The sequence below is a fragment of the Mesocricetus auratus genome, unplaced genomic scaffold (assembly GCF_017639785.1).
Source record: "Mesocricetus auratus isolate SY011 unplaced genomic scaffold, BCM_Maur_2.0 Super-Scaffold_100014, whole genome shotgun sequence".
NCBI classification, from domain to species: domain Eukaryota; kingdom Metazoa; phylum Chordata; class Mammalia; order Rodentia; family Cricetidae; genus Mesocricetus; species Mesocricetus auratus.
Window position 1 is genome coordinate 65,142,294 of NW_024429197.1, and position 26,677 is coordinate 65,168,970.

Here is a 26,677-nt window from a genome sequence, read left to right on the forward strand (position 1 = left end):
GGCAAGCAGATATCTGTGAGTCAAGACCAGCCTGGTCTACAACAACTAGATCCAGGACAGGCTTCAAAGCTACACAGAGAAACCCTGTCTTGAAAAGCCAACATAGCTACATAAATAAACAAAATTAAAAATGAGATTTACAGATGTAGGTCAAGTAAAGAGTGTTTGCCTACCATTGGAACAGATAGACCTGCTTTTGATGTCCAGAGCCACCAGAAAGAAAAACTTTCCTAAGTCATTTTTAATGTCTGTGTTGGATGTCTGAAGATGGATGCACCTGGGTACTGGAAGGGATGTGGTTGTTTTTCTTCTGTTATGGCCCTGAGTGTGTTATAAATACCATTTTGCTCATTTAGAGAGCATGGCATTCCCCCTCAGATCTAAAAGATTTCAGTATTATCCTTTAATTGAAGGTATGGAAAAGTATGTCCATTCTGAACTAAAACATGTCAACTTCTTATTGTGTGTTGAGGACCCTTCTTCTCCTCATGCAAGTCCCACACATTCACCCCGGGAAAACGGAATTGACAAAAACCGCCTGCTGAAAAAAGATGCTTCAGGCAGCCCGGCATCCACAGCCTCCTCTGGAAGCTCCTCTTCCCTGAAATCCAAAGAAGTGAGCCTGGTAGGTAGGACCTGGTAGTCCCCTGAGCAACTCTGCTGACTGTGGAATGTGGAACACTGCAGTGTGAACTTGGGCTCTGCTGCTTAAAGGCTGTGTGTTCACTGAAACACTTTCTGTCCTCTTCACTGTTCTCAGCTGTGTCTTGGGGCCAAGGTTCCAGTGGCTGCTGTGTAGGCTTCTCTGTGCATTGTTTTCTTCCTTAGATGCGCTTATGACTGCTCTGTGAAACTTAACTGTCGGCAGCAGATGATTGTCTAAGGACTGGTTCTGTACCTGTGGGCCTCGACCCCTTTGGGGGTTCAAATGACCCTCTCACAGGAGTTACATATCAGATATTCTGTATGTCAGATATCTACGTTATGATTCATAACAGTAGCAAAATTATGGTTAGGAAGTAGCAATGAGAGTAATTTTATGGTTGGAGGGTCACAGCATTAGGAAAGTTGAGAAACTCCATCTTAAGGTATCTTTATTTTGTTAAGCTACTATTTACTGGGAAACTTAGCCATTGTGCCAGGGCATGTCACATTGGAGTTGGTGTGTACACTGGAGGCTTGGGATATGTTATAGTTTGAATGCATCAAAGCCTATTCATGTGGTCATTTGTTGACTTAGCAAACTTTGTAAATTGAGGATGGTAAAACATGCCTTCAGTGCTGGTGCTTAAGAGGATATGGCAGGAAGGAAGCTCTTGAGGTGGGAGTCAAGTCTGTGCTGCATTCTGAAACTACCTCAAAGTTAATCCTTACACGGTGGCCTCGGTGTTACCCCTTTACCCAAGTACAATAAAGCCAAGCCTGAGTGACTTGTTGAGAGCATTCTATCAAATCCTAGGCCAGAGCTGGGGTCTTTGGTTTTCTCTTTTCTCCACCTCGTAGTTCTTGAACTGTGTTTGAGCGACACAAGGAGTCTTGAGAGATAAAAGGAGAAACTCTTATTATCCTGTTACTGTCTCAAATTATAGAGGTCTCTGGCAAGTGATGAGTCTTCTGTCAGTACTGGTGAGTCTCATTGGCTTAGTAGTCACGTGGGTGACTGCACCTCTCCACAGAGCACTCTTTCTAGGCCTTTGTTTAAGCGTGTGGGATAGGTGCTTCGAGAACTTTTATGTTGGAAATGCTGGTTTGACTTTGAAGCAATTGACAGTTCTACTGTGTATCACTGTCAGTCTGAATCCCCAAAAGTTAAGGCTGGGGCAAAGGTTCCACTTCAGATTTGGAAGCCCAGATACGCCCTTCCAAGTGGCTTGGAAAGACTCTCTGTGGTCATCACTCTAACATGGCATAGAGCCCAGGTGCACAAGCTTGATGGGAAATCCTTTTCAAAATCACATTTGTGGAGGAAGAAGTGTGATCATGCTCAAGTTTTAATCTGGCAGGAAGAAGAAAGGTCAACATTTCTCTCTCACAAGTTAATGCTGTCAACATTGTGTGGATTTATGAAAATTGGCTGGGGAGTAACTCGAAGGTGCCCAGTGTCCCAGCTGCTATTGTGATAAATTGTGTAATGTGGCTTGGATTAAAAATAATACTCATTTAATTTGTTTAATGATACCAGCATGAAAAAGCCAACACGCCTATTCTGAAATCCAGCACACCAACGCCTCGGAGCGACATGCCAACCCCGGGCACCAGTGCTACTCCAGGCCTCCGTCCAGGTCTCGGCAAGCCTCCAGCCATGGAGCCCCTTGTCAACCAAGCAGGTCAGCACCCCTTTCTCCGGCTGTGCTTTGTTTCTCCCATCCCCAGCTTGATGTGGTGTCTGCTAGTCCCGTGACAGTTTGCCCCTGAGTGTGAGGCACTTAGAGCTGTCCTCCTCCTGTCTCTGAAAAGGCGTGGTAACAAGCATATTTGTCCTGGATTTCAGCAGCTGCACCAGTTAGTCTCCATGCAACTTTTCCTTTATTTCAAGATAATTCACATCCTGGGGATTACCATAAAGTTTCTGGTAATTATTTCATTGACCAAAATGGCTGGCTAACTTCATAGCCAAAGCGTATATTTTGCTACCTGTAGTTGCTTGTTTATTGGTTTGGTTGCTACATTTTCAGGAATCAGTGGTCCTTTGCTGAAAGTTGGGAGGGTTTTGCCAATACTATAGTCCATGAGGTCACTCATAGCTTTGAATTTGATCTTCCTCACTGGACAAGTTAAAAAGTAACAGTTCAAGTCCAGGGAGAAATAGCACCAGAATGTCCCTCCTAAAGCCCTACTCTGGTTTGCATAAATCCAGGATTTGGTTTTCATTTGGAATTGGTACCAGGGAGTGGAAAGTTCGGACTGAAGGAGAAATCTTGGATTTTATCCAGAAAATCTTCTTTTGAGATTAAGTCAGGTAAACATGAAGTATCTGCCTTGGCTTGCCCTTTGTGAATTGGGTGCAAAGATGTTGATTAATACTCCTGGCTTCCTGGTGTGGCTGCTTTGCCAATGAGGAAATATGGGGGCTGTGCTTTCTGTCCTGCAGGCGAATTCAGCTCTGGGAAGGAGTGGAACTTGTGTATAGGTTGGGGCTGATGATCCCCATCCCCTCAGCATCATAACTAATGACTGGAATCACTGGTTAGGTTTGACCTAATGGTCAGTCTCATCACACATGGCATGTTTCCTTGCAGCAGCTGGCCTGAGGACGCCCCTGGCAGTGCCTGGCCCATATCCTGCCCCCTTTGGCATGGTACCCCATGCTGGCATGAATGGAGAGCTGACCAGCCCTGGTGCTGCCTATGCAGGTCTACACAGCATGTCTCCACAGATGAGTGCTGCAGCTGCTGCAGCTGCTGCAGCAGTGGTTGCCTATGGGCGTTCCCCAATGGTAGGTCATGTGCTTGGGTGTCCCCCAGGGAGTGGGCAGTCCAGAGAATACAGGACACAAAGTGTGAGACTGGGGCATTGGGCTTCTGGGTATGCAGACCTGGATGAAAGGCATTCAGTTCCGTCCTGGGTGTTTGGGTCTACAATGCATGCCCTCACTGCCCTGAAGGGGGGGAGGAGGAGGAGGAGGAGGAGGAGGAGGAGGAGGAGGAGGAGGAGGAGGAGGAGGAGGAGGAGGAGGAGGAGGAGGAGGAGGAGGAGGAGGAGGAGGAGGAGGAGGAGGGGAGGGGGGGGGGGGAGGAGGAGGAGGAGGAGGAGGAGGAGGAGGAGGAGGAGGAGGAGGAGGAGGAGGAGGAGGAGGAGGAGGAGGAGGAGGAGGAGGAGGATTTACCTTCCTCTTGTCAGCCTTGGTCAGTATGCCGGTTCATTAAACTAGGGCAAATGCCTTTTGTTTCATTGTGTCTGTAGATGAAAAAGGCAGTGTTTAGAGGTTCCTTGAATGGTTCCAGGATAGATAAGGCTTTCTCTCACCAAAGTAAAAATTTTAATCTGAAAGTATTGAAATGACTTTAGTGTTTTTTTAAAAATGTTTTCTCTTTTTCTAAATCTTAAGAAAAACATGCTTTTTCTTTTCATGCCTGTATGTTCTTTAAAAGTGAATGCTCTGTCTTATGTAAAAATGTTATTTGCTTATGATATGGACAGATTTTAAAATCATACAGCCAGGTTATTCATGTTGCCCTACCTTCAAATGGCCCAGTTTTTTTGTTTTTTTCCTAAAAGATAAAGAATTCTATTTGAAGGATAAAATTGCACCAGGAAAGGAAGTAAAATAAATCTCAGAGAAAATCTTTCCTGTAAGCCATTTGAAATATATCTTTAACAGGACTTCCCCCATCATCATGGACAGTATTTTTTTTCTTTACCTCAGCTGGATTGCCCCTTATAATTTCATGTGATAAGTAGCTAATTGTTTTTATGGCACACAAACAGAGCTGGCATGTGATTCTGCAAATACTGACCTCGATGACCGAGTGGCTTGCAGCAGTTGTGGCTAGCTCAGCGAAGGCATACGGGGTGGGGGAGAAGCTCCTAGAATGTGAGGATAGCAGCCTGTTTTGCTGTGCAACATTCCAAGGTACTCTGTACTTTCCCCAAAGAAGAAAAGAACAAAGTAGCCCATGATGTTAGTGCTAGGCTGGTCAGTATCCTCCTGCACGTTATTGAAGAGGTAGGACATCCAGCATCTATGGGAAATGTTTATCCTAGAAAACTGGTATCCAGAGTATACAAATCCTCCTCCGCTTCACAGAAAGAAAGTATGTTTTGTGGTGTTTAGAGGTGGTTAAGTTACCACACTGTACCTTTTCTTTTGAGACACACCAGCATTGCTGCAGTAGCCACTCCCATTGCCTCGAGGGTGAATGGATTTCTTATATGAACTCAATGTCTACAGAGTGTCCACCTTGCATAAGCTGAGTCGGCCCCACTTTTATTTCCAGGTTGGTTTTGATCCTCCTCCCCACATGAGAGTACCTTCTATCCCCCCCAACCTGGCAGGAATACCTGGGGGGAAACCGTAAGTACATCTGTTCCTTGGTTTTGATTTATTTTAGAGGTGGTAGTGTCAGTAGTCTGGAATTCCCAAGGCAAGATAGGCTTGGATGTTTCCAAGGAGACTTCTGAGGAGTGTTAACACTTTTCTATAAATAGACAACTTGTAGGTGTCATGCCTCTGACTTCTCCCTGCGTGTGAGCTCCTGAGCTCATGTATTTAGTTGTTTTTGAAGAGAAACTATAGAAGATGAAGATAGATAGGAAGAGAGAGCTGTAGGTGTTAGACCCTCCTGCCTGGTCCTTGTGTAGAAAGCTGCTGCTTTGATCTGTGGTTGGAAGGCAGTTGCCACATTTTCACTGGTACAGGTAAGCGGTCAGGAACTCTCAAACTCTTAGAGGCATGTCCTCTTTACCCAGGACAGTGCAACCTTTTCCTTATTTTGGTAGAAGTAAGTAATTAGATTGTTCAGTCCTATGGGCACCCATGTCCCAGATTGGATAGGTGCTTTTCTTTGCCTTATAACACTTCTCAAAAGCATTGTTTTCTTATGGGAAACAAGGAACTTAAAGGATCCAAAAGTATCCAAAATGTGGAAACACCCTGTTGTTTATTCTGACTCTCCAAACAAGTAAAAAATCACCCCCTTTCAGTTATTAGAAGTATAATTTTAAGGTATTACTAATTTTTTTCAAGTTTTGTACAGTGCAGAATTGAAATGTGAAGTTCGATCTCTCTCTCTCTCTCTTTCTCTCTCTCTGTGTGTGTGTGTGTGTGTGTGTGTGTGTGTGTGTGTGTGTGTGTGTGTGTGTGTGTGTGTGTGTGTGTGTGTCGGGGGTGGGGCTGGGGGCGTTATGAAATGCTGACTTTCCAAATAAGAGATTCTAAAGGCCTCAGGCCTTTGCTTAGTCTTTGCTCCAGCCCTTGCCCTCAGGGCTTGCCTGTACCTTTTAATCTATGCATCCTGAGATAGTTCTAGGAAAGGCTCCAAAGCTACATACACAGAGAAACCCTGTCGAAAAAACACAAAAACAAAATAAAAAAAGATTGTTTTTGTGTGCACATAGTTATAGGTAACCTGTGCACCTAAGTAGGCACACATATGCATGGTTTGAAGCAAAAGATAGTAATAGTCTAATTGGCACTGCTAAGTCCTTCCTTGGCTTGTGAGTACCTTGTATTTCTTCGTGTTCAAAGATGTGCTAGCACCAGGCATAGTGGTACATGCTATAGACCTAGCACTTAGGAGGCAGAGTTTGGAGGATTGTTACTTTGAGGAAGTCCTGGTCTATCTAACACAGTCCCGTTTCAGCTACAACAACAACAAAAAGCTTAATTCATGATTATAATGTCCTGAGGAACAATGGGTGTAGTTGCAGATTGTTAAGGATTAAAGTGTTGATTGGTATCTGGATCTGAGTTGAGTATCTGTTTTATGAGTTGAGCAACATTATATAAGGAATACAGGATTAATTAATAGTAAGAAGTCAGGGAACTTGCTCCATTGCTGGGATCTGGTTATATAGTCTTACTGATTGCTAATCTTAATCCATTAGTTTGCATGAGAGAATGTGTTATCTGTTATTACTTAATCATTCTTGCTTCAGTGCCTCTCAGAGATTTATAGTGACAGATTTAGCCAAAGAGTGGTATTATTGAGACAGGATAAAGTTAATTTGGGGAAAAGACACAAATCTAAGTACTATTTGTTACAAGAGTCAGCAGTCATGAAATGATTGTCAACTGTGTAAAGCTCTTAGTGACTGTGCTCATTTGTGACAGACAGTAGCAAATGTTTACAGACCACACTGAGTAGAACTGATCTGAGGCACTTAAAAGAAATAGAGACAAATTAACATGTCTTGGGTAGGGAGAGCAAAGTATAAAGGTTACGCAAATAAGTCTGAGAAGGAGCAGCTGAGGGAGTGTTTGGATAGGCCTGTGAGAGGTGGGATCTATGGCCTCACGGTGTACCATGTGTGTGCAGACAAAAGACTACAGAAAGTGGGCTCTCCCTGTATTACCTACCTTGAGGGCCTGGTAGTGTGGCCATCAAAAGAATAACTACGAATGACAATTCCACATGTGTTAAGTTATATAGAGGCAGAGCAGCAGATGACAGGCAAATACATACACATGTAAACAAAACTGAGATGAGAGAGATGTCTTTAGGATGAGACACAGACATGAAGCTAAAACATATGTGGGAAGCAAGGACTAGGTCAGCTGGGATCCAGGGATCGTGACAGCCAGATCATGTAGAGGACAGGAGGTACAGGACAGTGCACATGGATGCGTGCTGCCAGAGACCAGCCTGCAGGTTCAGCTGGGCTGAGGGGACAATTGTTTATGTCTGTATCAAGTTGATTATGATAGCCTCTCCATGTGGCAGCGTGCCTCAGAACCAGATGTGTCCAAGGACAGGAAGCTTGGGAATGTGAAACTCTTCAGGCCCTCAAACTGCAGTTTAACTCTTCTGAGCATTGTCATTCGTACTCCCAGAGGCCACACTGTGCTGCTTGCTAATCTGTCGTTCTCTTGATGTTCATAAACTCTTGTTGCAACTTGCTTTAGTGTTTTCTTATAGGGTACAGTTTGAGTTCCCTACATCTGCTCGTTAAGTTTCTAGGCTCTGCCATTTCTTTCTCTGCACCTCCCTGGCTGGTAGGGACTCAGGTGGAACCTCACAGCCCAGGAAGTATGTCACTGGGAGGAGACATTTGTCCTCGACCCTTTCAGAGCCTCATCATGGTCTTAGGTCAGTGGTTCTTAACTTTCCTAATACTATGACCCTTTAATATCTATCCTCATGTTGTGATGACCCCCAACCATAAAATTGTTTTCATTACTACTTCATAACTGTAATTTTGCTACTGTTATTAATTATAATAAGTAGCTGTGCTTTCCATTAGTCATGGGTGACCCCTGAGAAAGGTTCATTTGGCCCCCGAAGGGGTCATAACCCACATATTGAGACCACTGTCTTAGGGACTAAACTGACAAAATACCACATAAATTGTATTAAGTTTTTATATATTCTTGAGATTCCTCGAAAGAAAATAAAGTTGCAAAGAAGTATCACAGCAGTATCTTTGTACAGAAAGAGTTTAGATTCGAGGCAGGCAGTTGTAGTGGTTGTGAGATATTGGGAAATTAATTGAAGAGAAGGGTTATTTTGATCTATTTCAGGATTAATTCCTGAGCCAAAAGATGGGAAGTTTTAGGACTTGATTTTCTGAGAGATGAGACAGTCCCTCAAGCTGACATGCCAAAGAAGCCATTATTTATTTGGTATCCTAGTTTGCCTGCCATTGCTGTGGCAAACACTACAACCAAAAGCGGTTTGGGGAGGAAAGAGGAAAGGGTTTATTGGACTTACACTTCCAAGTAAACATCGTATCACTGAGGAGAATCAGGGCGCGAACTGAAGGAGAAATGATGCAGGGATGCTGCTTACTTGCTTGCTCCTGGGTGCATTTTCAGCTGTCTTTCGTTCACCTCCCAGGACCACCTCCCAAGGATGATGTGAATTGGGCGGTGCTTATGTTGGGCAATGGTGGGATGCTTACCCAAACCATAGCTGTGGTGAATTGTTTTCACCCATCAGATAATCCTTCAGGTGCCATGCTCCTGTGTTTTCACAGACATTCCTGTTCTGGTAGCCCTTTGTCTGTGACATACAGGTTAACGTTGGATTATAGTCATGTGCTCAAGTCCTGTTTCTGTTGTCCTCCTCCTAGTAGAATTACAGTTCCCAAAAGTTCCTTATATCTTGAGCAAATATATGTAGTAAACATATATATTCATTCAGTAATCCTAGATGAGCCTAGCATGTTGTAAGATCCCCTTGATCCATCCTTTTTGAAGGGAGATGAATGGTTTTTGCATTTCACTGTTAGAATTGGTTTGTAAGAGGAAATATTAATTTTTGTTTAGTTGCTTTGTAAGAAAAAAAATCCTCATTTAAAACAAGATGTGATTAGTAAGTCAGTGTACTGTGAATGTGTTCCTAGTTTTAGAAGGTCTACAAGGGTCCGTGACAGAGAAATTTAAAGTGCGGTTTGTTTTTTCCTGTAACACTTCTCCCTATAAGTAAATCTGTACCCCCACCTCCATGATAGTACCTTTGAGGTGGTCGTCACTCAGACGGATGACGGTTTGGCTTTAGATTGTAGGGTAGTTAAGATCTTTCACCATTTGTTTGAAGGCCACGATCATAATTCTGAAGTATTTTGCCCACTTGTTTAGAACTTAAATTGGACTATTTTAAAAGTGTATCTTTGGGTATAGAGCCTAAAAGAAAAGAAAATCCTGCCATTGGAGAAATTACCTTTTAGGAAGTAACTATGTTTTATAGTAGCTTGCAACCAAGAAGGGATTCAGTGCCAGCAGCTTCCATCCCGTCTCCCTCCTGCCCTCTCTGCTGACTCGTTCAGTGGATTTAAAAACTTAGTTCTCTTCAAACATAGTATGGTAGTGTTAGGGTTCTTCAGAGAAACAGAACTAATATATGATAGGCAGCAAGGAAACTTATGAGAAAGAAATGACCCCCATGATTATGAAAACTGAGAGACCCCATGGTCTATCATGAGTAAGCTGGAACCCTGAGAAAGCTGACGATGCAGTTCTGAGTCTGAGGCAGGGGAACAGGAGAGATGGAGATGGGGGGGTGGATAGCCTTTTTAGTCCAAGCATGCTGGGTGCTGGTGACATGACAGCCTAAGCAGAGAGTGAGTTAACCCTTTCTTTTTGGCTCTTCAGTGACCTGGATAATGCCCACCAAGTGTTGCCTGCCTACATTGTTGAGGGTACATCATGTTATTCTGTCTACCAATGAGATGCTAATCTCAGAACCAACTCCCAGACACAGCTAGAATATTTACAGCCATCTGGGCATTTCCTAGCCTGGGCAGGTTGACACATAAAATTAACCACCACAGTGATATTTGAAGTCTCTTGCCTGCTAAAAACTGTCTATTCAGTGTTTTTGCTTTTGCTGTGTGTGCTTTCTGGTTTCTTCAGTTATCTGGAAGCAGACCTTCTCTTTGATGTGTAGTTATTTGTCCCTTGTTCTTTATCAGAAATGACTTTGAGTTTATGAGATAGGAATACAGCTTGTGTATTTCTTGTTCACATTTGTCTTTAGTGGGTAGTTATTTTTTCAGATATTTTAATTATGTTTAAAGAAGCCATGTTTCCTCTGGAAACTGTCTTGTGTAGCAACCTTGTTCTGTTGTCATGCCCTGGCATATTTAAAAGTCTGGAAATGTTTAGTACGTTTGAACTTCTCATGCTCACTCTACCTTGATAGCCTCCTTGTTTATCAACATCTTGGGTTTGTTTTTTTTTTTCTTCTTGCAAATCTTTAGGGTGTTTTCAGAAATGTTATAGCCACCTTTTGTTTTGTTTTGAGACGGGGTCTTTCTATGTAATACTGGCTGTTCTAGAACTTGCAGTGTAGACCAGACTGGCTTCTAAATCACAGAGATCTGTCCAACCTTGCCTCCTGAGTTCTGGGATTAAAGGTGTGTGCTACAATACCTTGGCTTATATTTGCCATTTTTAGAATGAGAGAATTAGACATATATTCAACTAAATAAGTCATCTCTCCCATTCTAATGCCTTGAAACTTAATTTTACTTACTACATTTTTCCATTAAGATAAAAACACAATCTTCCAAATAAGGTAGGGATTTTGCCTTGATGTGTATATTTCTGTTCTGGCGATGTCAGAATGTGAAACTGAAAAAAATCTCCAGAAGTAAAGAATGTTACTGATTTTGAGAGTTGTATGTGTATAAACACTATTGTGGTTTGAATGTGAACTAGCCTCTGTAGACTGATGACTTGAGTAAGCACTTGTTCCCCAGAGGGTGGCGCTATTTGAGGCAGTTGTGGTGGGAAATGGGTTTGGGGGTTTGGGTTCAGTCTGAATAACATTTTGACTGCCTGGTTTGCCAGTATGTGAATAATCCTCAGAGCATGCTCCTGTCCCCATGGACCAGGCAGCTCCACACACTTAGTCCTTTCTGTGGTGATGGATTATACACTCCAAAACTGTAAATGACACCAAAATCTCTCCTTGTAAGTTACGTCTCCTGTTATTTTGCCGTGATCACAAAAAGGGGAACTACTACTGATCTTACATAGTTCTGGAAATAAATCACATTGCAGGAGATTGTCACACACTTATGGACTTATTTTATTTCCTTAAATTCTTAGATTAGTAAGATTGTAATTTCCTTACAGTTACTCATGTGCTACGTCTACCTGAAGCCTCATTACCTTTATTAGTTGCAGGCCACAAGTATTATCCCAGAATCATAAATTAGGTAATTCTTATGTGTTTTAGGAGTCACTTGCTCCAGCCTTCAGGCCTCAGGACCTAGCTTGCTCTGTTCGAGTACCCCGGGAACCCAAGTATAGTGTAGTGCCTCCATCCTGATGGGTCTTACATTCTCCTGTTCAGGTATTAAGTTAAAACTAAGGACTGCATTTGAACTGGACCTATCTGGATTAAACACTTGGTTCTACCTAGTAGCTAGGTAATTTCTCTTGTTCCACTTCCTTCTGTCTCGAAATTCTAAGGAACATTGAAATGAGACAGAGACCAAAGATTAGGTGTCGCACTATTGGCGTTCTTTTCTCGTGTGCCTTCATATAACCCTGCTTCAATGATATTAATTGTAAGCTAAATTTGTCCAAGCCATGATGGAAAAATAGAGGAATTAGGTTGGCTAGATGGCTCTGTGCAGGCTTAAGGCATTTGCACCAAGCCTGACCAACTGGGTTCAGTCACCAGGATCTACCTGATGTCAAGGAGAAAATTGACTCACAAGTTGTACTCTGAACTCCACATGTACACTAACTCCACATGTACACTAACTCCACATGTACACTAACTCCACATGTACACTAACTCCACATGTACACTATGGTATGGTTGTACTCTGAACTCCACATGTACACTATGGTATGGTTGTACTCTGAACTCCACATGTACACTATGGTATGGTTGTACTCTGAACTCCACATGTACACTATGGTATGGTTGTACTCTGAACTCCACATGTACACTATGGTATGGTTGTACTCTGAACTCCACATGTACACTATGGTATGGTTGAGCCAAACACGAAACAAAAAATAAAAAACATCCGGGAGATGCGGCTCCGATAAGTTGAGTAAGTCCCCATGGCTGAGCAGAGAATGCTGTGGAAGAGCAACCTGCTTCTCTCCTTTTGTACTCTACTCCATCAGTTGTTCGGGTCAAAGGCCCCACTTAGGACTTAACTTCTTCCCTTTGGTTGCCTTGGGAGAGAGAGAGACCAGTGTCCACTTGAATTCAATCTGTTCTTAGCTGTGTCAGGATCATTGTGGGCTGCTTATGCCTTGCAAAGTCGTTGCCTTCTCTTTGCCAGATTTGTTGTATCTGCTTAACAATAGTTGATAAAAGTCGATTGCATAACCCAAGTAGAGAGAGGATAACAGCTTGCTTCTTTAAGCCTTTTTTTCTTTGACTTCTTGGCCTTTCATGACTTCACATATGAGTGATCAGGCAACAGTAGATAACTTACTCTGACACAGGGGTTGAGCACTAGCTCTCCTATGGGCTGGCGAAGACTTTTCACTTTACCTTAAAGAATGGTACAACAGTAAGGGCAGAAATGTCCCATGTAATAAATGCTGTAGCAAACATTTAGAGGATTAGCTACCTGCAGGGATGGGTAGATGGGACCCGGGTAATGTGTACTTGGAAGAGAGGGCATGCTCTTCTAGGCAGAAGGGAAGAGTTCCAAGTCATGTAGAGCATCTTAAAGATGTAGTGACATGTGATGATGGTTTGGAGACTGACTTGCTGCCTGAAGTGGCTGGGAGCTTGGTGTCACATGAAGCAAGGCTGGTTGACTTTAAAATCTTGAAGGACTTCAGAAGCTGTAAAGAGGTTGGAGAACTAGTCGGTGTTTCAGAGCTGACCAGGCAAGGACTTTCTCAGCAGCAGTGCCGTGTCCTTTGGGCAGTAGGGACTTGGCCTTCATCCCCAGAGTCTCTGCTTCATTGCTGTTTACTGGATTATGCCAGTGCAGTTTGCTCTACTTCCAGGTCACTGACAAGTCTATAAATACCCTTTTTTCTTTGGTTGCAGAACACAGCCTAGCTTTGTTAACAGGAGCCAACCTGCTTGCTCAGAATACATTCTTGCTATTCAGCTCATTGTTCCTGGGAGGAACGCAGGAGAGGACCCTCTCTTTTTAGCACTTCACCGTGTGCCCAATAAATGAAAAGCCCTTTGCCCTCGACAGGTACTGACTTCATTTCCTTTTCGAGTGGCGAGTCCAGTGGGCTTCCTTTTCACTTCTAGTTCCACCTCCAGATTTCAGAATTAGAAGTGAATTAATTATAGGAGTTTGGCTAGAAGGCCATGGGGACAGAGGCCTCTTGATGGGGATGGGCGCGTAGTGTAGTATAGTCCCAGTGTTTCAGTGTCTGGCTCACAATTTGCTACTAGTGTCCTTCTTTAGGGACATTGGTTGAAGTCTTCCTATAGACATGTCACTGTTTGCTCTCGTGACCTCTTTACCTCCCCCCTTTATCTCTTGCTTGCCTGATCGCTCCCACCTGCATTTTCCTCCTTTCCTGGGTCCCCTAATGCTTGGCACCTGCCCACTGGTAGAATACTCAGCAGAGGCTCCTTGCTGTTATATTGTGGTGGTTTCCTGGAGACCCACTGTAGTTCCCAGTGCTGTCTTAGTCCTCACAACCAGTTCCTTAGAATCAGACTATACTTCATTGTATTGTCTTTTATCTGCTCTGTGGATCAGGAAACAGATTCATCCTGGGATGCAGACTAGGTAGTAAGCTCCTACATACATGGTGCAAGTGCCTTGTGTCAGGTTCATTTTAACATAAAAGTCTGGGATCTCAACCTGGTCATGGACTTAACGTAATGGGTGAGTTCGTTAGGAGACCTTCCCTCTGCCTTTTCTTGACTAAGTGAAGGAATCAATTTTAAAGGGGTAATGTAGGTGCAGAGCAGTGCATGTACCATGTGTATGCACCTCGATTGCTTTTCACTGGTGACGCATACCTCTTAGGACAGCTCTCTGAGGAGCAGTGCATATCCTTCTCTCCAGGAGCCCTGCTCAGTCTCTTCAGCCATGAGGGTAGCCTATGAATTCTGCCTTTCTCTAAGCTTGTATAACCATAATCAAGCCATTCTTTTGTCTGACCTCATCTGGAATTGAGGTAAAAAATTATTCATAGCTAAAATAGTCTTTGTTTATCTACATTTTCAGGTCAAGTACAGTTTGAAATTATTAACACCATAAATAATCAGCTTTTATGCATTTAGATTAGATGGATGGATGGATGGATGGATGGATGGATGGATGAATGGATGTGTGTATGTGTGTGTGTGTGTGTGTGTGTGTGTGTGTGTGTGTGTTTTGGTATATGAAAATTAGAAATTAGATTCTGGCATTCTGAGCAGTAGATTTGCTTCCTTTCACATGGGAAATCAGTTGCTCTCTTGTCCACTGGTACTGCCCTGTATACACTGAATGTGTATACACAGGGGTCACAGTCTCATTGTACTGCCCAATCTAGACTCAAATTCCAGATTCCCTTGTCTCTGCCCAGAGTGGTGTCATCCCAATCAAGGTCATCTATTGTGGTCTGTGTGTTGTGATGTTTGTGTCCTTAATAATAATGGACTCAAGTGTAAGGGTGATGATGCTTATGATTTGATTATAATGTGTGATACTTGTTCTGTTTCATGAATACTGAATTACTCTTCATGGTTTATAAGTTGAAATTCACCGTAGTTTGTGTGTTGGGAAGCTATAGTGTGGTAGGGCTTTTTTTTTTTCAAGGCATCCATCTGGGGTCCAGAAATGTATTCCCCTGGGGATAAGGAGGACAATTTTGTTCACTATTTTCAAATTTTCCACTCTGGTTGGCATTGTTATTCCCAGTTCCTCACCCATAAGAGAAGATGAGTCTCTTCTGGGGTCTCTTAACATTGTCAGAACATAGGTTGTTAAAAGTTCCTGTTATTTTTTTGTGAGTAAATAACTAATTCCAGCCATCTCTGTTCTCCTCATGTTTTTCTCTCTGTGGATCCCAGAGGAGAGCTCAGTGCTTATGTGTGTTTTTCTGGTTTGTTCATTTGTTGAAGCCCTGCAGCTCACTGGGCTGTCCTGCCTCCTCTCAGGCTCCAGGACTGATATCTTAGTATCTCTGTGGGCTTCCCATGGGGCAGATGGGTGTTCACAGCTCTCCTTGCACTGTGACTCCATCTTAAATTGCCTCAGTGTGATACTTACTGGCTCCTGTGCTGTAAGAAGAGCCCATCTGAGAAACAGGTCTCCCAAAGACTAGCAAATAGCTTCATATCTGTACTTGGCGTAGATACTTTATTAATCTGAAACATCTAACTCTATAATCAGCAGGATTCCTACTAAAGAGCCTCCCACTGAAAACTGGGATTGCTGGAAGGGAGTTTGATTCAAATTTTGTTTCACATGTAGGCTCCCATCTTGATTGATAGCATAAAGAGAATTCACCCTCTGCCTATGCCCTGCCATTGCTCTTACAGCCAGCAATTTTGATGGGCAGGTTTTCTCTTCACCTAAACCACCATTCTTTAAAAAAAAATAAAATAAACCAAACAGTGCAATTTAGTGTTATTTTCTGAGGACGTTTCTTCAGCATTACTTGCATACTCATTTGTCACTTTGAGACCCTAGTGTTGGTACCTGGTATTTGGGGTCACTGTGCTACTAAGGCAACTCTATTTAGATACACTTTGAATCATCTGTGAAGAAAGTCTTCATAAGGAATTATCTAGATATGGCTGCCCTATAGGCATGTATGTGGGAGATTATCTTGATTGTTAATTGATGTATGAAACCCATTTTGAGCAGCACTGTTCCTTAGGCAGGAGGTCCTCAGTAGTATTAAGAGGCAAAACTGAGACGAAAGAAAGCAAATGGGGTTGGATCCATGTGTTCATTCTTTAGACTCTTGACATGATGCTATAAGTTCCTTTCTTGACTTTCCCTTAGTAGTGAGTGGACTATAGCGTGGAATTGAAAGCCAAATGCACCTTTCTTCCCTTGAGTTGCTTGTTGTCTGGGTGTTTTATCACAGCAACAGATGAAACAGAACTGTTACATACAGAGATAAAGTGCATGCCTAGGATCTGACTCATCTGTGCATAACTGATACCATAGACGTTTCACTTCTCCATGAAAGTCAGCAACCCAGGACAGACACTAGCCTGTCAGCATCTTCCAACTCCCTCCTCAGTTACCTCCCATCTTCATGTTTGCCCTGTAGTCTGGAGGGCTTCCTGAGTCCAGTCAGCTTGCTCAGTTAGACACTGGGAAGGACGGGCATCTCCTGTTTGCTTTACAGAACCTTGGGCCTTGCACATCCCAGGTAGGGCTCAACCCTGAGCTATCCCCAGTTCCTTTGCTTCACTTTTGAAAATTAATTTTTACATAAGTTTTAGGTTCACAGCAAAATTTGAAGAACATTCTCAGATGTCCCCCTCCTCTATTCTTCTTTCAAATGAAGAGCTGGGTTGACAGTGCTCTCAGCACGTCCTGCCTGCCTCCCAGTGTGTTGTCCTGGCAAATGGGAAGCTCAGAAGATGCTCCGTTAGCTGTGTGCTTGCCTCCCAATAAAACGGGTTGGTGGTTCTGGGCTAAATATGAGAAATTGATAGGTAGGAAGTCTCTGTCATCTGATAGAAGAATCTCTTTGTTTTTTTCTTGGTTATGCAAAAGGAGTTTGAATCAAAAACTTAAAATAATATGTTTTAAAAAGCTGGGCTGGTTTAACCCCCAGAAACAGCTGATTTGACAAGGGTTAGCTTTTGAATCCCAGAATGATGGCTGGGAATCCAGCATGGGACTGATCAAGACCCCCTAAATGGGGGTGTCAGTGAGGAGGCCTAGGTAATCTATTGAGTTTGGGGAGTAGATCAGTATTTATCCCGATTATACAAATGGACTTTGGACTACCATCCAACAATGCGAGATGCACTCTCACCCTGAACTCCTGGGGGAGGGTCTAGGCCCTGCCCTGGATGAAATGACAGACTATGGACACCCCCAAGGAGGGCCTCACCCTCCCTGGGGAAATGAGGGGATATTGTGGGAGGGCACGGGAGGAGGGAAGGGAAACGGAGAGGGACTTGGAACTGACTTGTGAAGTAACCTTGTTTATAATTTAAATTTAAAAATAAATAATAAGAAAAAAAGAATAAAAGAAAAAAGCTGTTTTCAATTTTTTTAAACTTATTTTATGTTTATGTATTAGTGTACCACTCGTTATGTGTAGTGTTCATGGAGGTAAAAAGAGGGTGTTGGATCCCTAAGAACTAGAGTTATTGATGTTTGTGAGCTACCGTGTAGGTGCTGAAAATAGAACCAATGTCCTCTACAAGAGCAGCCAGAGTTCTTAACCACCGAGCATCCTTCCAGCCCCAAAAGCTGTTTTGTGTTTGTGTTTTTTAACTTTAACATTAAGTTACATTATTTACTGTGTGATTAGAGTTCTTAAGGGCTTTATCTTAAGTGTTTTAAATTATACTAAGAAATCATGTAGAAGGCTATATCAGTTTAGACACACATTTTTATAGTGAGATTTGAGAGAATGCTTTGAAAAATTTATAAGAACAATTTTAAGTATTTAAAATATGTGCTAAAATATTTAAAATGGAGTTGTACATGTTTTAAAACATTGTAAAAATAGTAGCTTGAATATAAACTTTAACTGTTTTCCATTAGAAAATACTTTGACTTATTTTGATTTCAGGAGAAGCCTTGGCAAGGAAGCCACACCTTTTCCCATCTCCAGGCTATGGTACCTTTGTGATAAGAATGTTTTTCTTTGCTTTCATGTAGAGCGTACTCCTTCCACGTTACTGCCGATGGCCAGATGCAGCCTGTCCCCTTTCCCCCTGATGCCCTCATTGGACCTGGGATCCCCCGACATGCTCGGCAAATCAACACCCTCAACCATGGGGAGGTGGTGTGTGCAGTGACCATCAGCAACCCCACAAGGCACGTGTACACAGGTGGCAAGGGCTGCGTTAAGGTCTGGGACATCAGCCACCCTGGCAACAAGAGCCCCGTCTCTCAGCTGGATTGTCTGGTGAGCGAGCATGAGGGGCCTGAGCTTCACTCCTATTAGCAGTGTTAGCTGCTCAAGCTCCTCCCCCTCCCCGCCCCCAAATTGGTCAGGTTTCAGTTACTGCATACTAGGAGGGTTAATTCCTAGTGTCGAAGAGTATATTTTTGGAGATGTTTTGCAGTAGTTTGCAGAGCTCACTTTGAAGACATGCTTAAAAACAAAAAACAGTTAATGTAGACTCTGATCCCAGCAATCCATTCACCTTGAAATTTCGCTGTAAGCTCTAGATAAATATCAAGGGATCAACATTTGCTAATAACAGCATGAAAACCCTTCCAAATAGGTTTGGTGTTGTGGAGGAGATGGGGGAGATGGTTTTGCCTTCCTACTATATAAGACAGAAAGAGTTGTCTCACAAAGCACCTAGTCACCCCATCGATAGCTTAAAGACACCCATTTGCCTTAGGATTGTTAGCCATACATACTGTTGGTCTTCAGACTGAACTGGGCTGTTCTGCCTGCGTGTCTGCAAGATGTGATTCTCAAACAACAGGGCAGATATTTTAGAGATAAATAGCTGGTGTGCATTCATGTGTCTTGTCTATCTCTGTTTCCTCCTCCATCCCTCCATCTCTCCCTCCCTTCTCCCCTCTTTTCTCTCTCCCTCTCAGTATTAGACATGCTTATATTGAGAAAGCCAATCCACTAAACTATTAGATAAGTACTCAACATTCATTGGGCAGTGTCAGGAAAAATGAAAACAAAACCAGACTTGGTGTGTCTGTGCTATCCAACAGTAAATGTTGGTGAGAAGGCAATGTTCCTCCCCCACAGGGAAGTACACTCACAGCTGCCTCCCACTTGTGCGCTTTCGGGTCTGTCTGTGCAGTTGGAAATCAGGACTACGGTTGAGCAGCCCTGTGAGTTGTTTACTTTTGGAAAAAGACAATAGCAGTTGGACCCTGATCTTTCTTGTAGAACAGAGTGTCCATGAAATGTCTCTCTTGAAGTTAAAAACCAGAGTAGCATTTAGGAATACACGGTGTTATCAGTTGGCAATGCTCTACAGTGATTACGTTCTATTATTTCACAGAATAGAGATAACTACATCCGTTCGTGTAAATTGCTACCTGATGGCTGTACTCTCATAGTGGGAGGGGAAGCGAGTACTCTATCCATCTGGGACTTGGCAGCTCCAACCCCCCGAATAAAGGCAGAGCTGACATCCTCAGCCCCTGCCTGCTATGCTCTGGCCATCAGCCCTGACTCCAAAGTCTGCTTCTCATGCTGCAGTGATGGCAATATCGCAGTGTGGGACCTGCACAACCAGACCCTGGTCAGGTGAGTACACGGATCTTCCTAGGGAAAGCCTCAGTTAAGAGGCTGCTGTCAGTTGAGTGTTGACACAAAGGCAAACTGAGGCCAGCTGTGGATGATGATTGCAGTCTTGCCATATGTCAGAGCGTCGCCAATGCTGTGCTCTCCTTCTTGCTCCCATTCTTTGGCTTACACTGAGGTGGAAGATCTGGCTTCGTCAGCCAACAGTCTAATGTGGGATAAATGACAATGCAAGGGCCTCCCATCTAAATGTTTTGAACTTGGCCAGAGTCTTGTTTGTGCAAATGGAAATCTACTGACCCAAGACAACAAGAGAACTTTAAAAATGAGCTTCCATGAATTGAAACCACAAAATGGCTTTAAAATATCTGCATTTCTCTGTAGCTAACTAAGAGGGTCATTTCTCTTGGGAGCACATGGGCCTCTATTAGGCTTCTAGATCTTCCTACTTCTCTCAGCACCTAGTCTGGCTCCATTTAGTGCTCATGCCAGAGGTGTTCCAGAAAGCTGCTTTTAAGAATAAGCACTTAAAACAAGTATGGTGGTAAAGACCTGTAAATCCAGCCTTTAGGAAGTGGAAACAGGAAGTTATCCTCTGCTTTATAGCTGAGAAACCCTGACACAGAAGTTACTTTGCTTTGGTCCTATAGTCAGACCTGGCTTCCTGGAGAAACACCAATCATATATATGAGGAGGGGTCCCGCTTTTTACATCTTAACTTGGTCTTACCATGTGTGGCCAGTGGCTGCTCTGTGTGACAGAGTCCTGTGTCTCCTATGACACAGCATATTCTCAACAGTCAACAACTTGGCAGTCACACTAGGGTGTGCCTGGATGGGGAGGCTCGTGGAGCACCCATCCAGTGCTGATAGTTCACAGGGAAAGATGTTTGGAATGAAAAACTAATAATTAACCGAGTTGAAGAGGTGATAAGAAGTCAGGGAAGGAAAGGGTTCTGACAATTGTTTGAAGAGAGGAAAGGTACTATAAGAACTCCTCCAACTTGGGGTAATCATGGAGAGACTTGTTAATACTGTTGAGGTCCACTTACTGGGCAACAGCAGGAACACTGAGCGTGTGGGATGAGGGGACTAGCTGGGACAAGATCTGAAGTAGGGTTGAGCTTGTGAGAAAGATTTCTGGCTCATATCTTGGCTGAGAATTCGGGGCAGCAGTGGTGATTTTTTTTCCTTCCCTTACACTTTTAAATTCTAAGCTTGGCGCTCTGTGGCAATAAGGTATGGGGGGCCTAGAGAAAGAAAGGACCTTCTTGGCATTGAAATTCCTAAGCAGTTCTATGCTGGGTCTTTCCTGGTTCTAAAGGTGGGTCCTGACCTCTCTGATCTGCCCTGGCCAGTGCATGCTCAGCATGTAGAGTCAAGTTTGTGAGAGTCACTGCATGTACCCTCCCCACCTGCCAACCCCAGACCCTTCCGTGCTCTTGTTGCTCTTTCCACTGCTAGCCTGACTTGTTGCCTCATGTCCTACCAGGGGTCAGAAATCCCTGCCACCCAGTTGATTTGGATGCTCTTTGGACTTTGCATGAATGTCCCCTATAAAGAAAGCCTTGCACCGGGGGTGGGATCTGGCAAGTGTCTGTTGTCTTCGGTCTTTTTGTCTCTGCCTAGCACCTCTGAGGTCAAGAGGCCTGCTTGACCCTTGTTCTCTGGGAGTCCACATTTCCTAATGCAAGACCCTTTCTGATTCAGAATGGCAAGGCTGAATACACTGGAGAGCTCATGCTGCGCCAGCAGGAAGGGCACTGCTGGTCAGTTCTCTTCTGAATGAGTGTGTTCTTGGAATAAGCCTTTTCCTTTCTGTGGGTTCAAGCCTTGGCCCCTGAAGTACAGGTTTTTATCGCTCCTTAAGGGTCTTGTGTGTTTATCATTATTGTCTTTTAGTACTTAAACTCTTTTCCAGACCTGGGAAGAGTTTCACTGGGTCTATTTATCAGAGGCCCTAGTAGCATACTTGACTTCTGGCAGCAGCCTGCAATGCCATTCCATTTCTTTAGGCCTTGGATCTTGAAAAAGGAAACAGAACCTGCAGGGGCAGTTTCCTGTGCTCCTCGGGGGAAGGTTAGTTTGATATTGCACACCAGCAGACACTGAGATGACACACAGTGAGTCCAAAACTAACAACACAACAGTGTTTACTTTGAGCTCTGGCAGGAAATCATTATTCAGTCTGGTTTGTTTTATCAGGCAATTCCAGGGCCACACAGACGGAGCCAGCTGTATTGACATTTCTAATGATGGCACCAAGCTCTGGACAGGCGGTTTGGACAACACTGTGAGGTCCTGGGACCTGAGAGAAGGGAGGCAGCTGCAGCAGCATGACTTTACATCCCAGGTGAGGGCTTGGCTCTGGCCTGCTGTGGAGTCAGGAGGCTTTGTGTGAGCCATCCTCCAGCCCAGCATCAGGGGAGCCGGATAAACACATCTCCCTCCATTGAGTTTAAAATCATAGGGTTAAAACCACAGCCCACGACACCCCCTACCTATCTGCCCCTGTCACAAGGGAAAATGGTTACAAAACATATTAAGATGTTTTATATACACATAATTTTGGTAAAAGGAGTTTATACGGTAGAGAATATACATGTTTCCTTCAGCAGGATATAGTATGTTGTGTGTATTCTCACCGTCAAATGCAGAGTGAGAGTGAAATGAATGTTGATTTATTTCAAGGAGTCTAGGAACTTGTGGATACCCATCTCATTTCTTAGCCTTTAAAAACACTGAGGGGGCAAGTGGACACTGGGCCCCATCCCTTACTAAAGCTATTTGCAGTTGATAACCACTAGCAAAGGAGGATCAGTTTTCTCCAATGGAAGATCACCAGATACATCCACCACACTCTGGTGGGCCCCATACCTCATTAGTTGGCCAACACAAACTCCTTGGGGGTTTAGGGTGTGTGTGTGTGTGTGTGTGTGTGTGTGTGTGTGTGTGTGTGTGTGTGTGTGTGTGTGTGTGTGTGTGTCTTATTGGTGTTTTTGCTTGGGTGGGGGGAGAGAGAGACAGAGAGAGAGACCAATGGGAGGTAGGGAGGTGGGAAGTATCTTTGAGGAGTTGGGGAGGGGAAAATGATCAGAATACGTTGTGTATTTTTAAATAGAAAATATCATACCCAACTAGATCTATAGGGTTGTTTGTTTGGGGGTTTATTTTGTTTTGTTTTGTTTTTTAGGATAATGTCTCATTCTGTAGCCTAACTTCAGGCTGTCCTCAAATGCAAGGCAGTCCTACCTGCAACTTAAGCCTCCAGAATACTTGGAGATGTATGCTATTATTACATGAACTGGAGTTTTAAAATAATATAAAAAGTTAGTAACTTTTGAAGTAGTCAGATGTCACGGATCTAGACTTGATTGGCAAAGGTAGCACTTGCCCCTTTCCGGTGTCTTCCTCATGCTAGAGTTGTTCTTTTGTTTATTACTCAGCATTTATTTATTTGCATGTTTGTTTACTGGTAATAAAAAATAAAAATAAAAACTAGGTTAAAAATGAAAAACAACTAAATATGCACTCTTAATTTCATTTCTGTTGTTCTGATAGAACACCATGACAAAAACAGCTTAAGGAAAAAGGTTTATTCTAGATGACCATTCCAGGTTACAGTCCATCACTGTCATAAAGTCACAGTGGCAGAAGCTTGATATAACTGACATTGCATCCATAGTCAAGCAGAAAGGAGGGGAGTCCTGCATCAAACTGGCACAGTCTCTATGATGCAGCCTAGGGCTCAGCCTATGAAGTGGTGACACCTGTATTTGGGAGTCTTCCCACTCATGCAACCCAACTGAGAAAATCCTTCACAGGCATGCCCACAGGACAACCCAATAGAGGCAGTTCCTCACTGAGATTCTTTCTAGGTTATATCAACTATCATATACTAAGTTTAGGTGACTGTTGACATTGTTAAAATATTTCCTGTTTGACCCTTCTGTAGAGTATTCAGGATATTTTTTTTGGTCACTATTTTTAAATGAATGAAAATTTCAAATGCCCATAAGTATCAAACGTATGTAAGCCTATATCACATATAGAGGTACGCATTACCTAGCTTAAGCAGTTATCAGCACCTGGCCAGTCTTTATTCTACCATCCTCACTTGAAACACTGGCTTACAGATCCTAGACATTGGATTTTCTTGGACAAGTATGTCAGTCAGTATATCTTTATGTTGACGTTTAACGCCATTCTTGAAGATAGTTTCTTATTTCACAGCATGGATGAAACTATTTAATCTCCCACTTGTTCAGTAGAGGGTCCTGGGCTTTGCTGAATCTCGTACCTCTTCTCAGTCTGGGTTTGGCTAATTAGCCCTCCTTTATGCCACCCCTTCTTGTCCCGTTTCCTTACAACAGATCTTCTCCTTGGGATACTGCCCCACCGGGGAGTGGCTTGCTGTGGGCATGGAGAGCAGCAACGTGGAGGTCCTGCACGTGAGCAAGCCTGACAAGTACCAGCTGCACCTCCACGAGAGCTGTGTGCTGTCCCTCAAATTCGCTTACTGTGGTGAGTCCAGCCACAAGGCCACCGACGGCCTAAATGAACACTTTTTAAAAATATGCTTAGAGATGGTATCTGGGAGAAAAATGTTCCCCTCCATGCAGCTGGACACAGTAATTCTATAATCCTTTTGCCCCTCCGAGCAGAGTAATGTCTGTCTCAGCCTGCTTTGTTAGTTTGGGAAGAGTCAGCAGGCATTGAAGTAAGCTTTGAGTACACTCGTTCTGTGGTAGGGGTGGGGAATGATTGTTAGTGCTCAAGAATACTGGAAGTCACTATGTACTGACTATAATAAGGAACCTGGGTCAGAGGGGACAGTTAGCTGCACCCAGATTCTTTTCCTCTGAGTGAGAACAGAGAAAGGAAAGTTCACAAGGAGACTGTCATTGACTGTGAGAATAGATGGGTGAATGTGTAGCTGACACTAATTGGACATTCTATATGCATCTGATATGACAGGCATTTCACGTTAGTTCAGTATTTAATTCTTTTTGCTCTTATTGCTTCCATAAGACTGAAAATGGCTGTGATGCTTAGTAAAGTATTAAATAACTCATTGTACTAGCACGCATGCATATACATAAACAAGCTCAGGTGGGTGCGGAAGCCAGTGGTCTTCATCCTCTGCCCTAACCCATTCACCATCTTGGTTTTGAGGCAAGGCTTTTCTCTCAAGTTGGAACTTGTCATTTTAGCTAGGTTAGATGGCCAGCGAGTGTCCAAGGCCTACTCACCTGTTTTATGCCGTTTCCCAACTTGTCTCTGGGGGTCCAATTCAAAGTACACAGGACCACATGCTAGAAATCTGAACCCATGTCCATGTTTGCCTGTGTATATCCACTCAGTCATCCATCTCCTCAGCCCTTTGACAAGTTTCTGATTACAAACAGGATCACACCAAGGGCCTAGATTTAAAACCTGCTTGGATTGAAGACCAACCCTTTGGATATTGTACTTGATATGTTAAAAATGCTCTCTTTTCAACCAGGCCTGGTGGTCTGTGCCTTTAAGCCCAGCATCAGGAAGGTAGAGGCGGGTAGATCTCTGTGAGTTGAGGCCAGCCTGGTCTACAAAGAAAGTTCTAGCGCTGACACAGAGAAACCCTGTGTTGAGGGAAGAAAAAAAAAAGCAAAACATAAAAGCTCTATTTTGGGCCAGTTAGATCATTCCATGGGTAAAAACACTAATATTATTCAGGCCTTGTGACCTGAGTTCAGTCTTTGAAACACATGTTTAAAAACTAGATGAGCTAGGAAACACCTATAATTCCTAACAGTGAGCTGAGAATGAGCTGAAACAGGAAAATGGCCCTAGAAGCTCACAGGGCAGCAATAGAAACAGTAGTAGAGTCCCTGTCTCAACAGGTGGGAAGGAGAGAACCAACTCCACAAAGCTGTCCTCTCACCTTCACACATGCTTCCTGACCTGTGTGTGTGTGTGTGTGTGTGTGTGTGTGTGTGTGTGTGTGTGTGTGTGTGTGTGCGCGCGCACACACTCCCAGAAACCACACACACACACACACACACTAAAAGCAATGCTCTATTTAATTCCAACAGGGGAAATTTTAAATATGAATATGTGCTTTTGCTAATTCTAGGCAAGTGGTTTGTGAGTACTGGAAAAGACAACCTCCTCAATGCCTGGCGGACACCCTACGGAGCCAGCATATTCCAGGTACAGAAGGGCTACCTTGTAGCCTTTGAAACAACTAATGGCTTGTGTCAGAAATGGAGCACATTAAATAGTCTCACATTAAATACTCTCTGCCTGTTGTTTTTTCTTACAGTCCAAAGAATCCTCATCAGTGCTTAGCTGTGACATCTCTGTGGATGATAAATACATAGTCACTGGCTCAGGGGACAAAAAGGCTACCGTTTATGAGGTCATCTACTGAAAACATTATGGCTTCATATTTGCAGTTGAATTGGGCCAAATGTTTGGAATTTGTAGAAATAGAAAAGTTACAATTAAAAAAACAAACAAAAAAAATCTGAAGAAACCTGTTTCCAAACGTTGACACAGAACTGTTTTGAGTCTACAAAGAGAAGACAACAAGTCTGCATTAGACAGTCACCTGTCTACCTTTGGACACCACAGCCACACAGAGGCCACAGGTGTGGAATAGAGGAGCAAGCTACTGCCTGTCAGTCACATCTTGCCCAACTGTGAGCTTACTTTTCTGTTCCTTGCAGTTCATTTCACATTGAGTCCTCTGTAGGACAGTGGTGTCTCCAATGAACTTGGTTCTTGGTTTTGCATCTTGTGGGGTTTTTTTTTTCCTTTTTGTATTTTTGTTGGTTCAACATTTGTATAAATTGTAAATATATTTGGTTTATTACAGTAAAGCCTTTAGTACCAGTAAGTGGTCTTCCTCCTTGATTGTTTTTAATCAACATTTTGTAATCATGGATGTGGGTTTTGTGAGTAAGTCCATGCACACATAGGTAAGTTCTCAATGCTCTTGTCTTTGCACAAATACATTTGACTGTGGACGTCTGCTTTATGGGGACTGATCATGTCAAAGTCCTTGTGGATTACCACAGACTCAGGATCAGAACTGGAACTGTCTGTAAATGACAGCTTCGAGAGAAGAACTTGAAGTTACTTTGATGCTCATTCTTTGAGACTTATGATTAAAACTCAAAATTATCATGATTTTTATTTTGTTTTTAGCATGGGCTCACTTTGA

The 26,677-nt window shown here is 43.2% G+C and overlaps 1 protein-coding gene across 13 annotated transcripts in view; it reads left to right on the forward strand.

The window, feature by feature from the left end:
- The window catches only part of Tle1 (TLE family member 1, transcriptional corepressor), a 93,353-nt gene extending 67,003 nt beyond the window's left edge, over positions 1–26,350 (forward strand). For 6 of the 13 annotated variants that reach the window (XM_040757312.1, XM_040757313.1, XM_040757314.1 and 3 more), the window contains 11 exons: positions 473–625; positions 2,183–2,327; positions 2,858–2,959; positions 3,240–3,436; positions 4,938–5,014; positions 17,905–18,154; positions 19,227–19,474; positions 21,676–21,823; positions 23,844–23,994; positions 25,586–25,662; positions 25,775–26,350. In XM_040757312.1, coding sequence (XP_040613246.1) covers positions 473–625; positions 2,183–2,327; positions 2,858–2,959; positions 3,240–3,436; positions 4,938–5,014; positions 17,905–18,154; positions 19,227–19,474; positions 21,676–21,823; positions 23,844–23,994; positions 25,586–25,662; positions 25,775–25,882 — 1,656 coding nt within the window. In that variant the 3' untranslated portion in view covers positions 25,883–26,350. The remainder of the gene's footprint in view (positions 1–472; positions 626–2,182; positions 2,328–2,857; positions 2,960–3,239; positions 3,437–4,937; positions 5,015–17,904; positions 18,155–19,226; positions 19,475–21,675; positions 21,824–23,843; positions 23,995–25,585; positions 25,663–25,774) is intronic. The other 7 variants (XM_040757316.1, XM_040757318.1, XM_040757320.1 and 4 more) reach the window with 2 other exon arrangements.
- Positions 26,351–26,677: the final 327 nt, after the last annotated feature.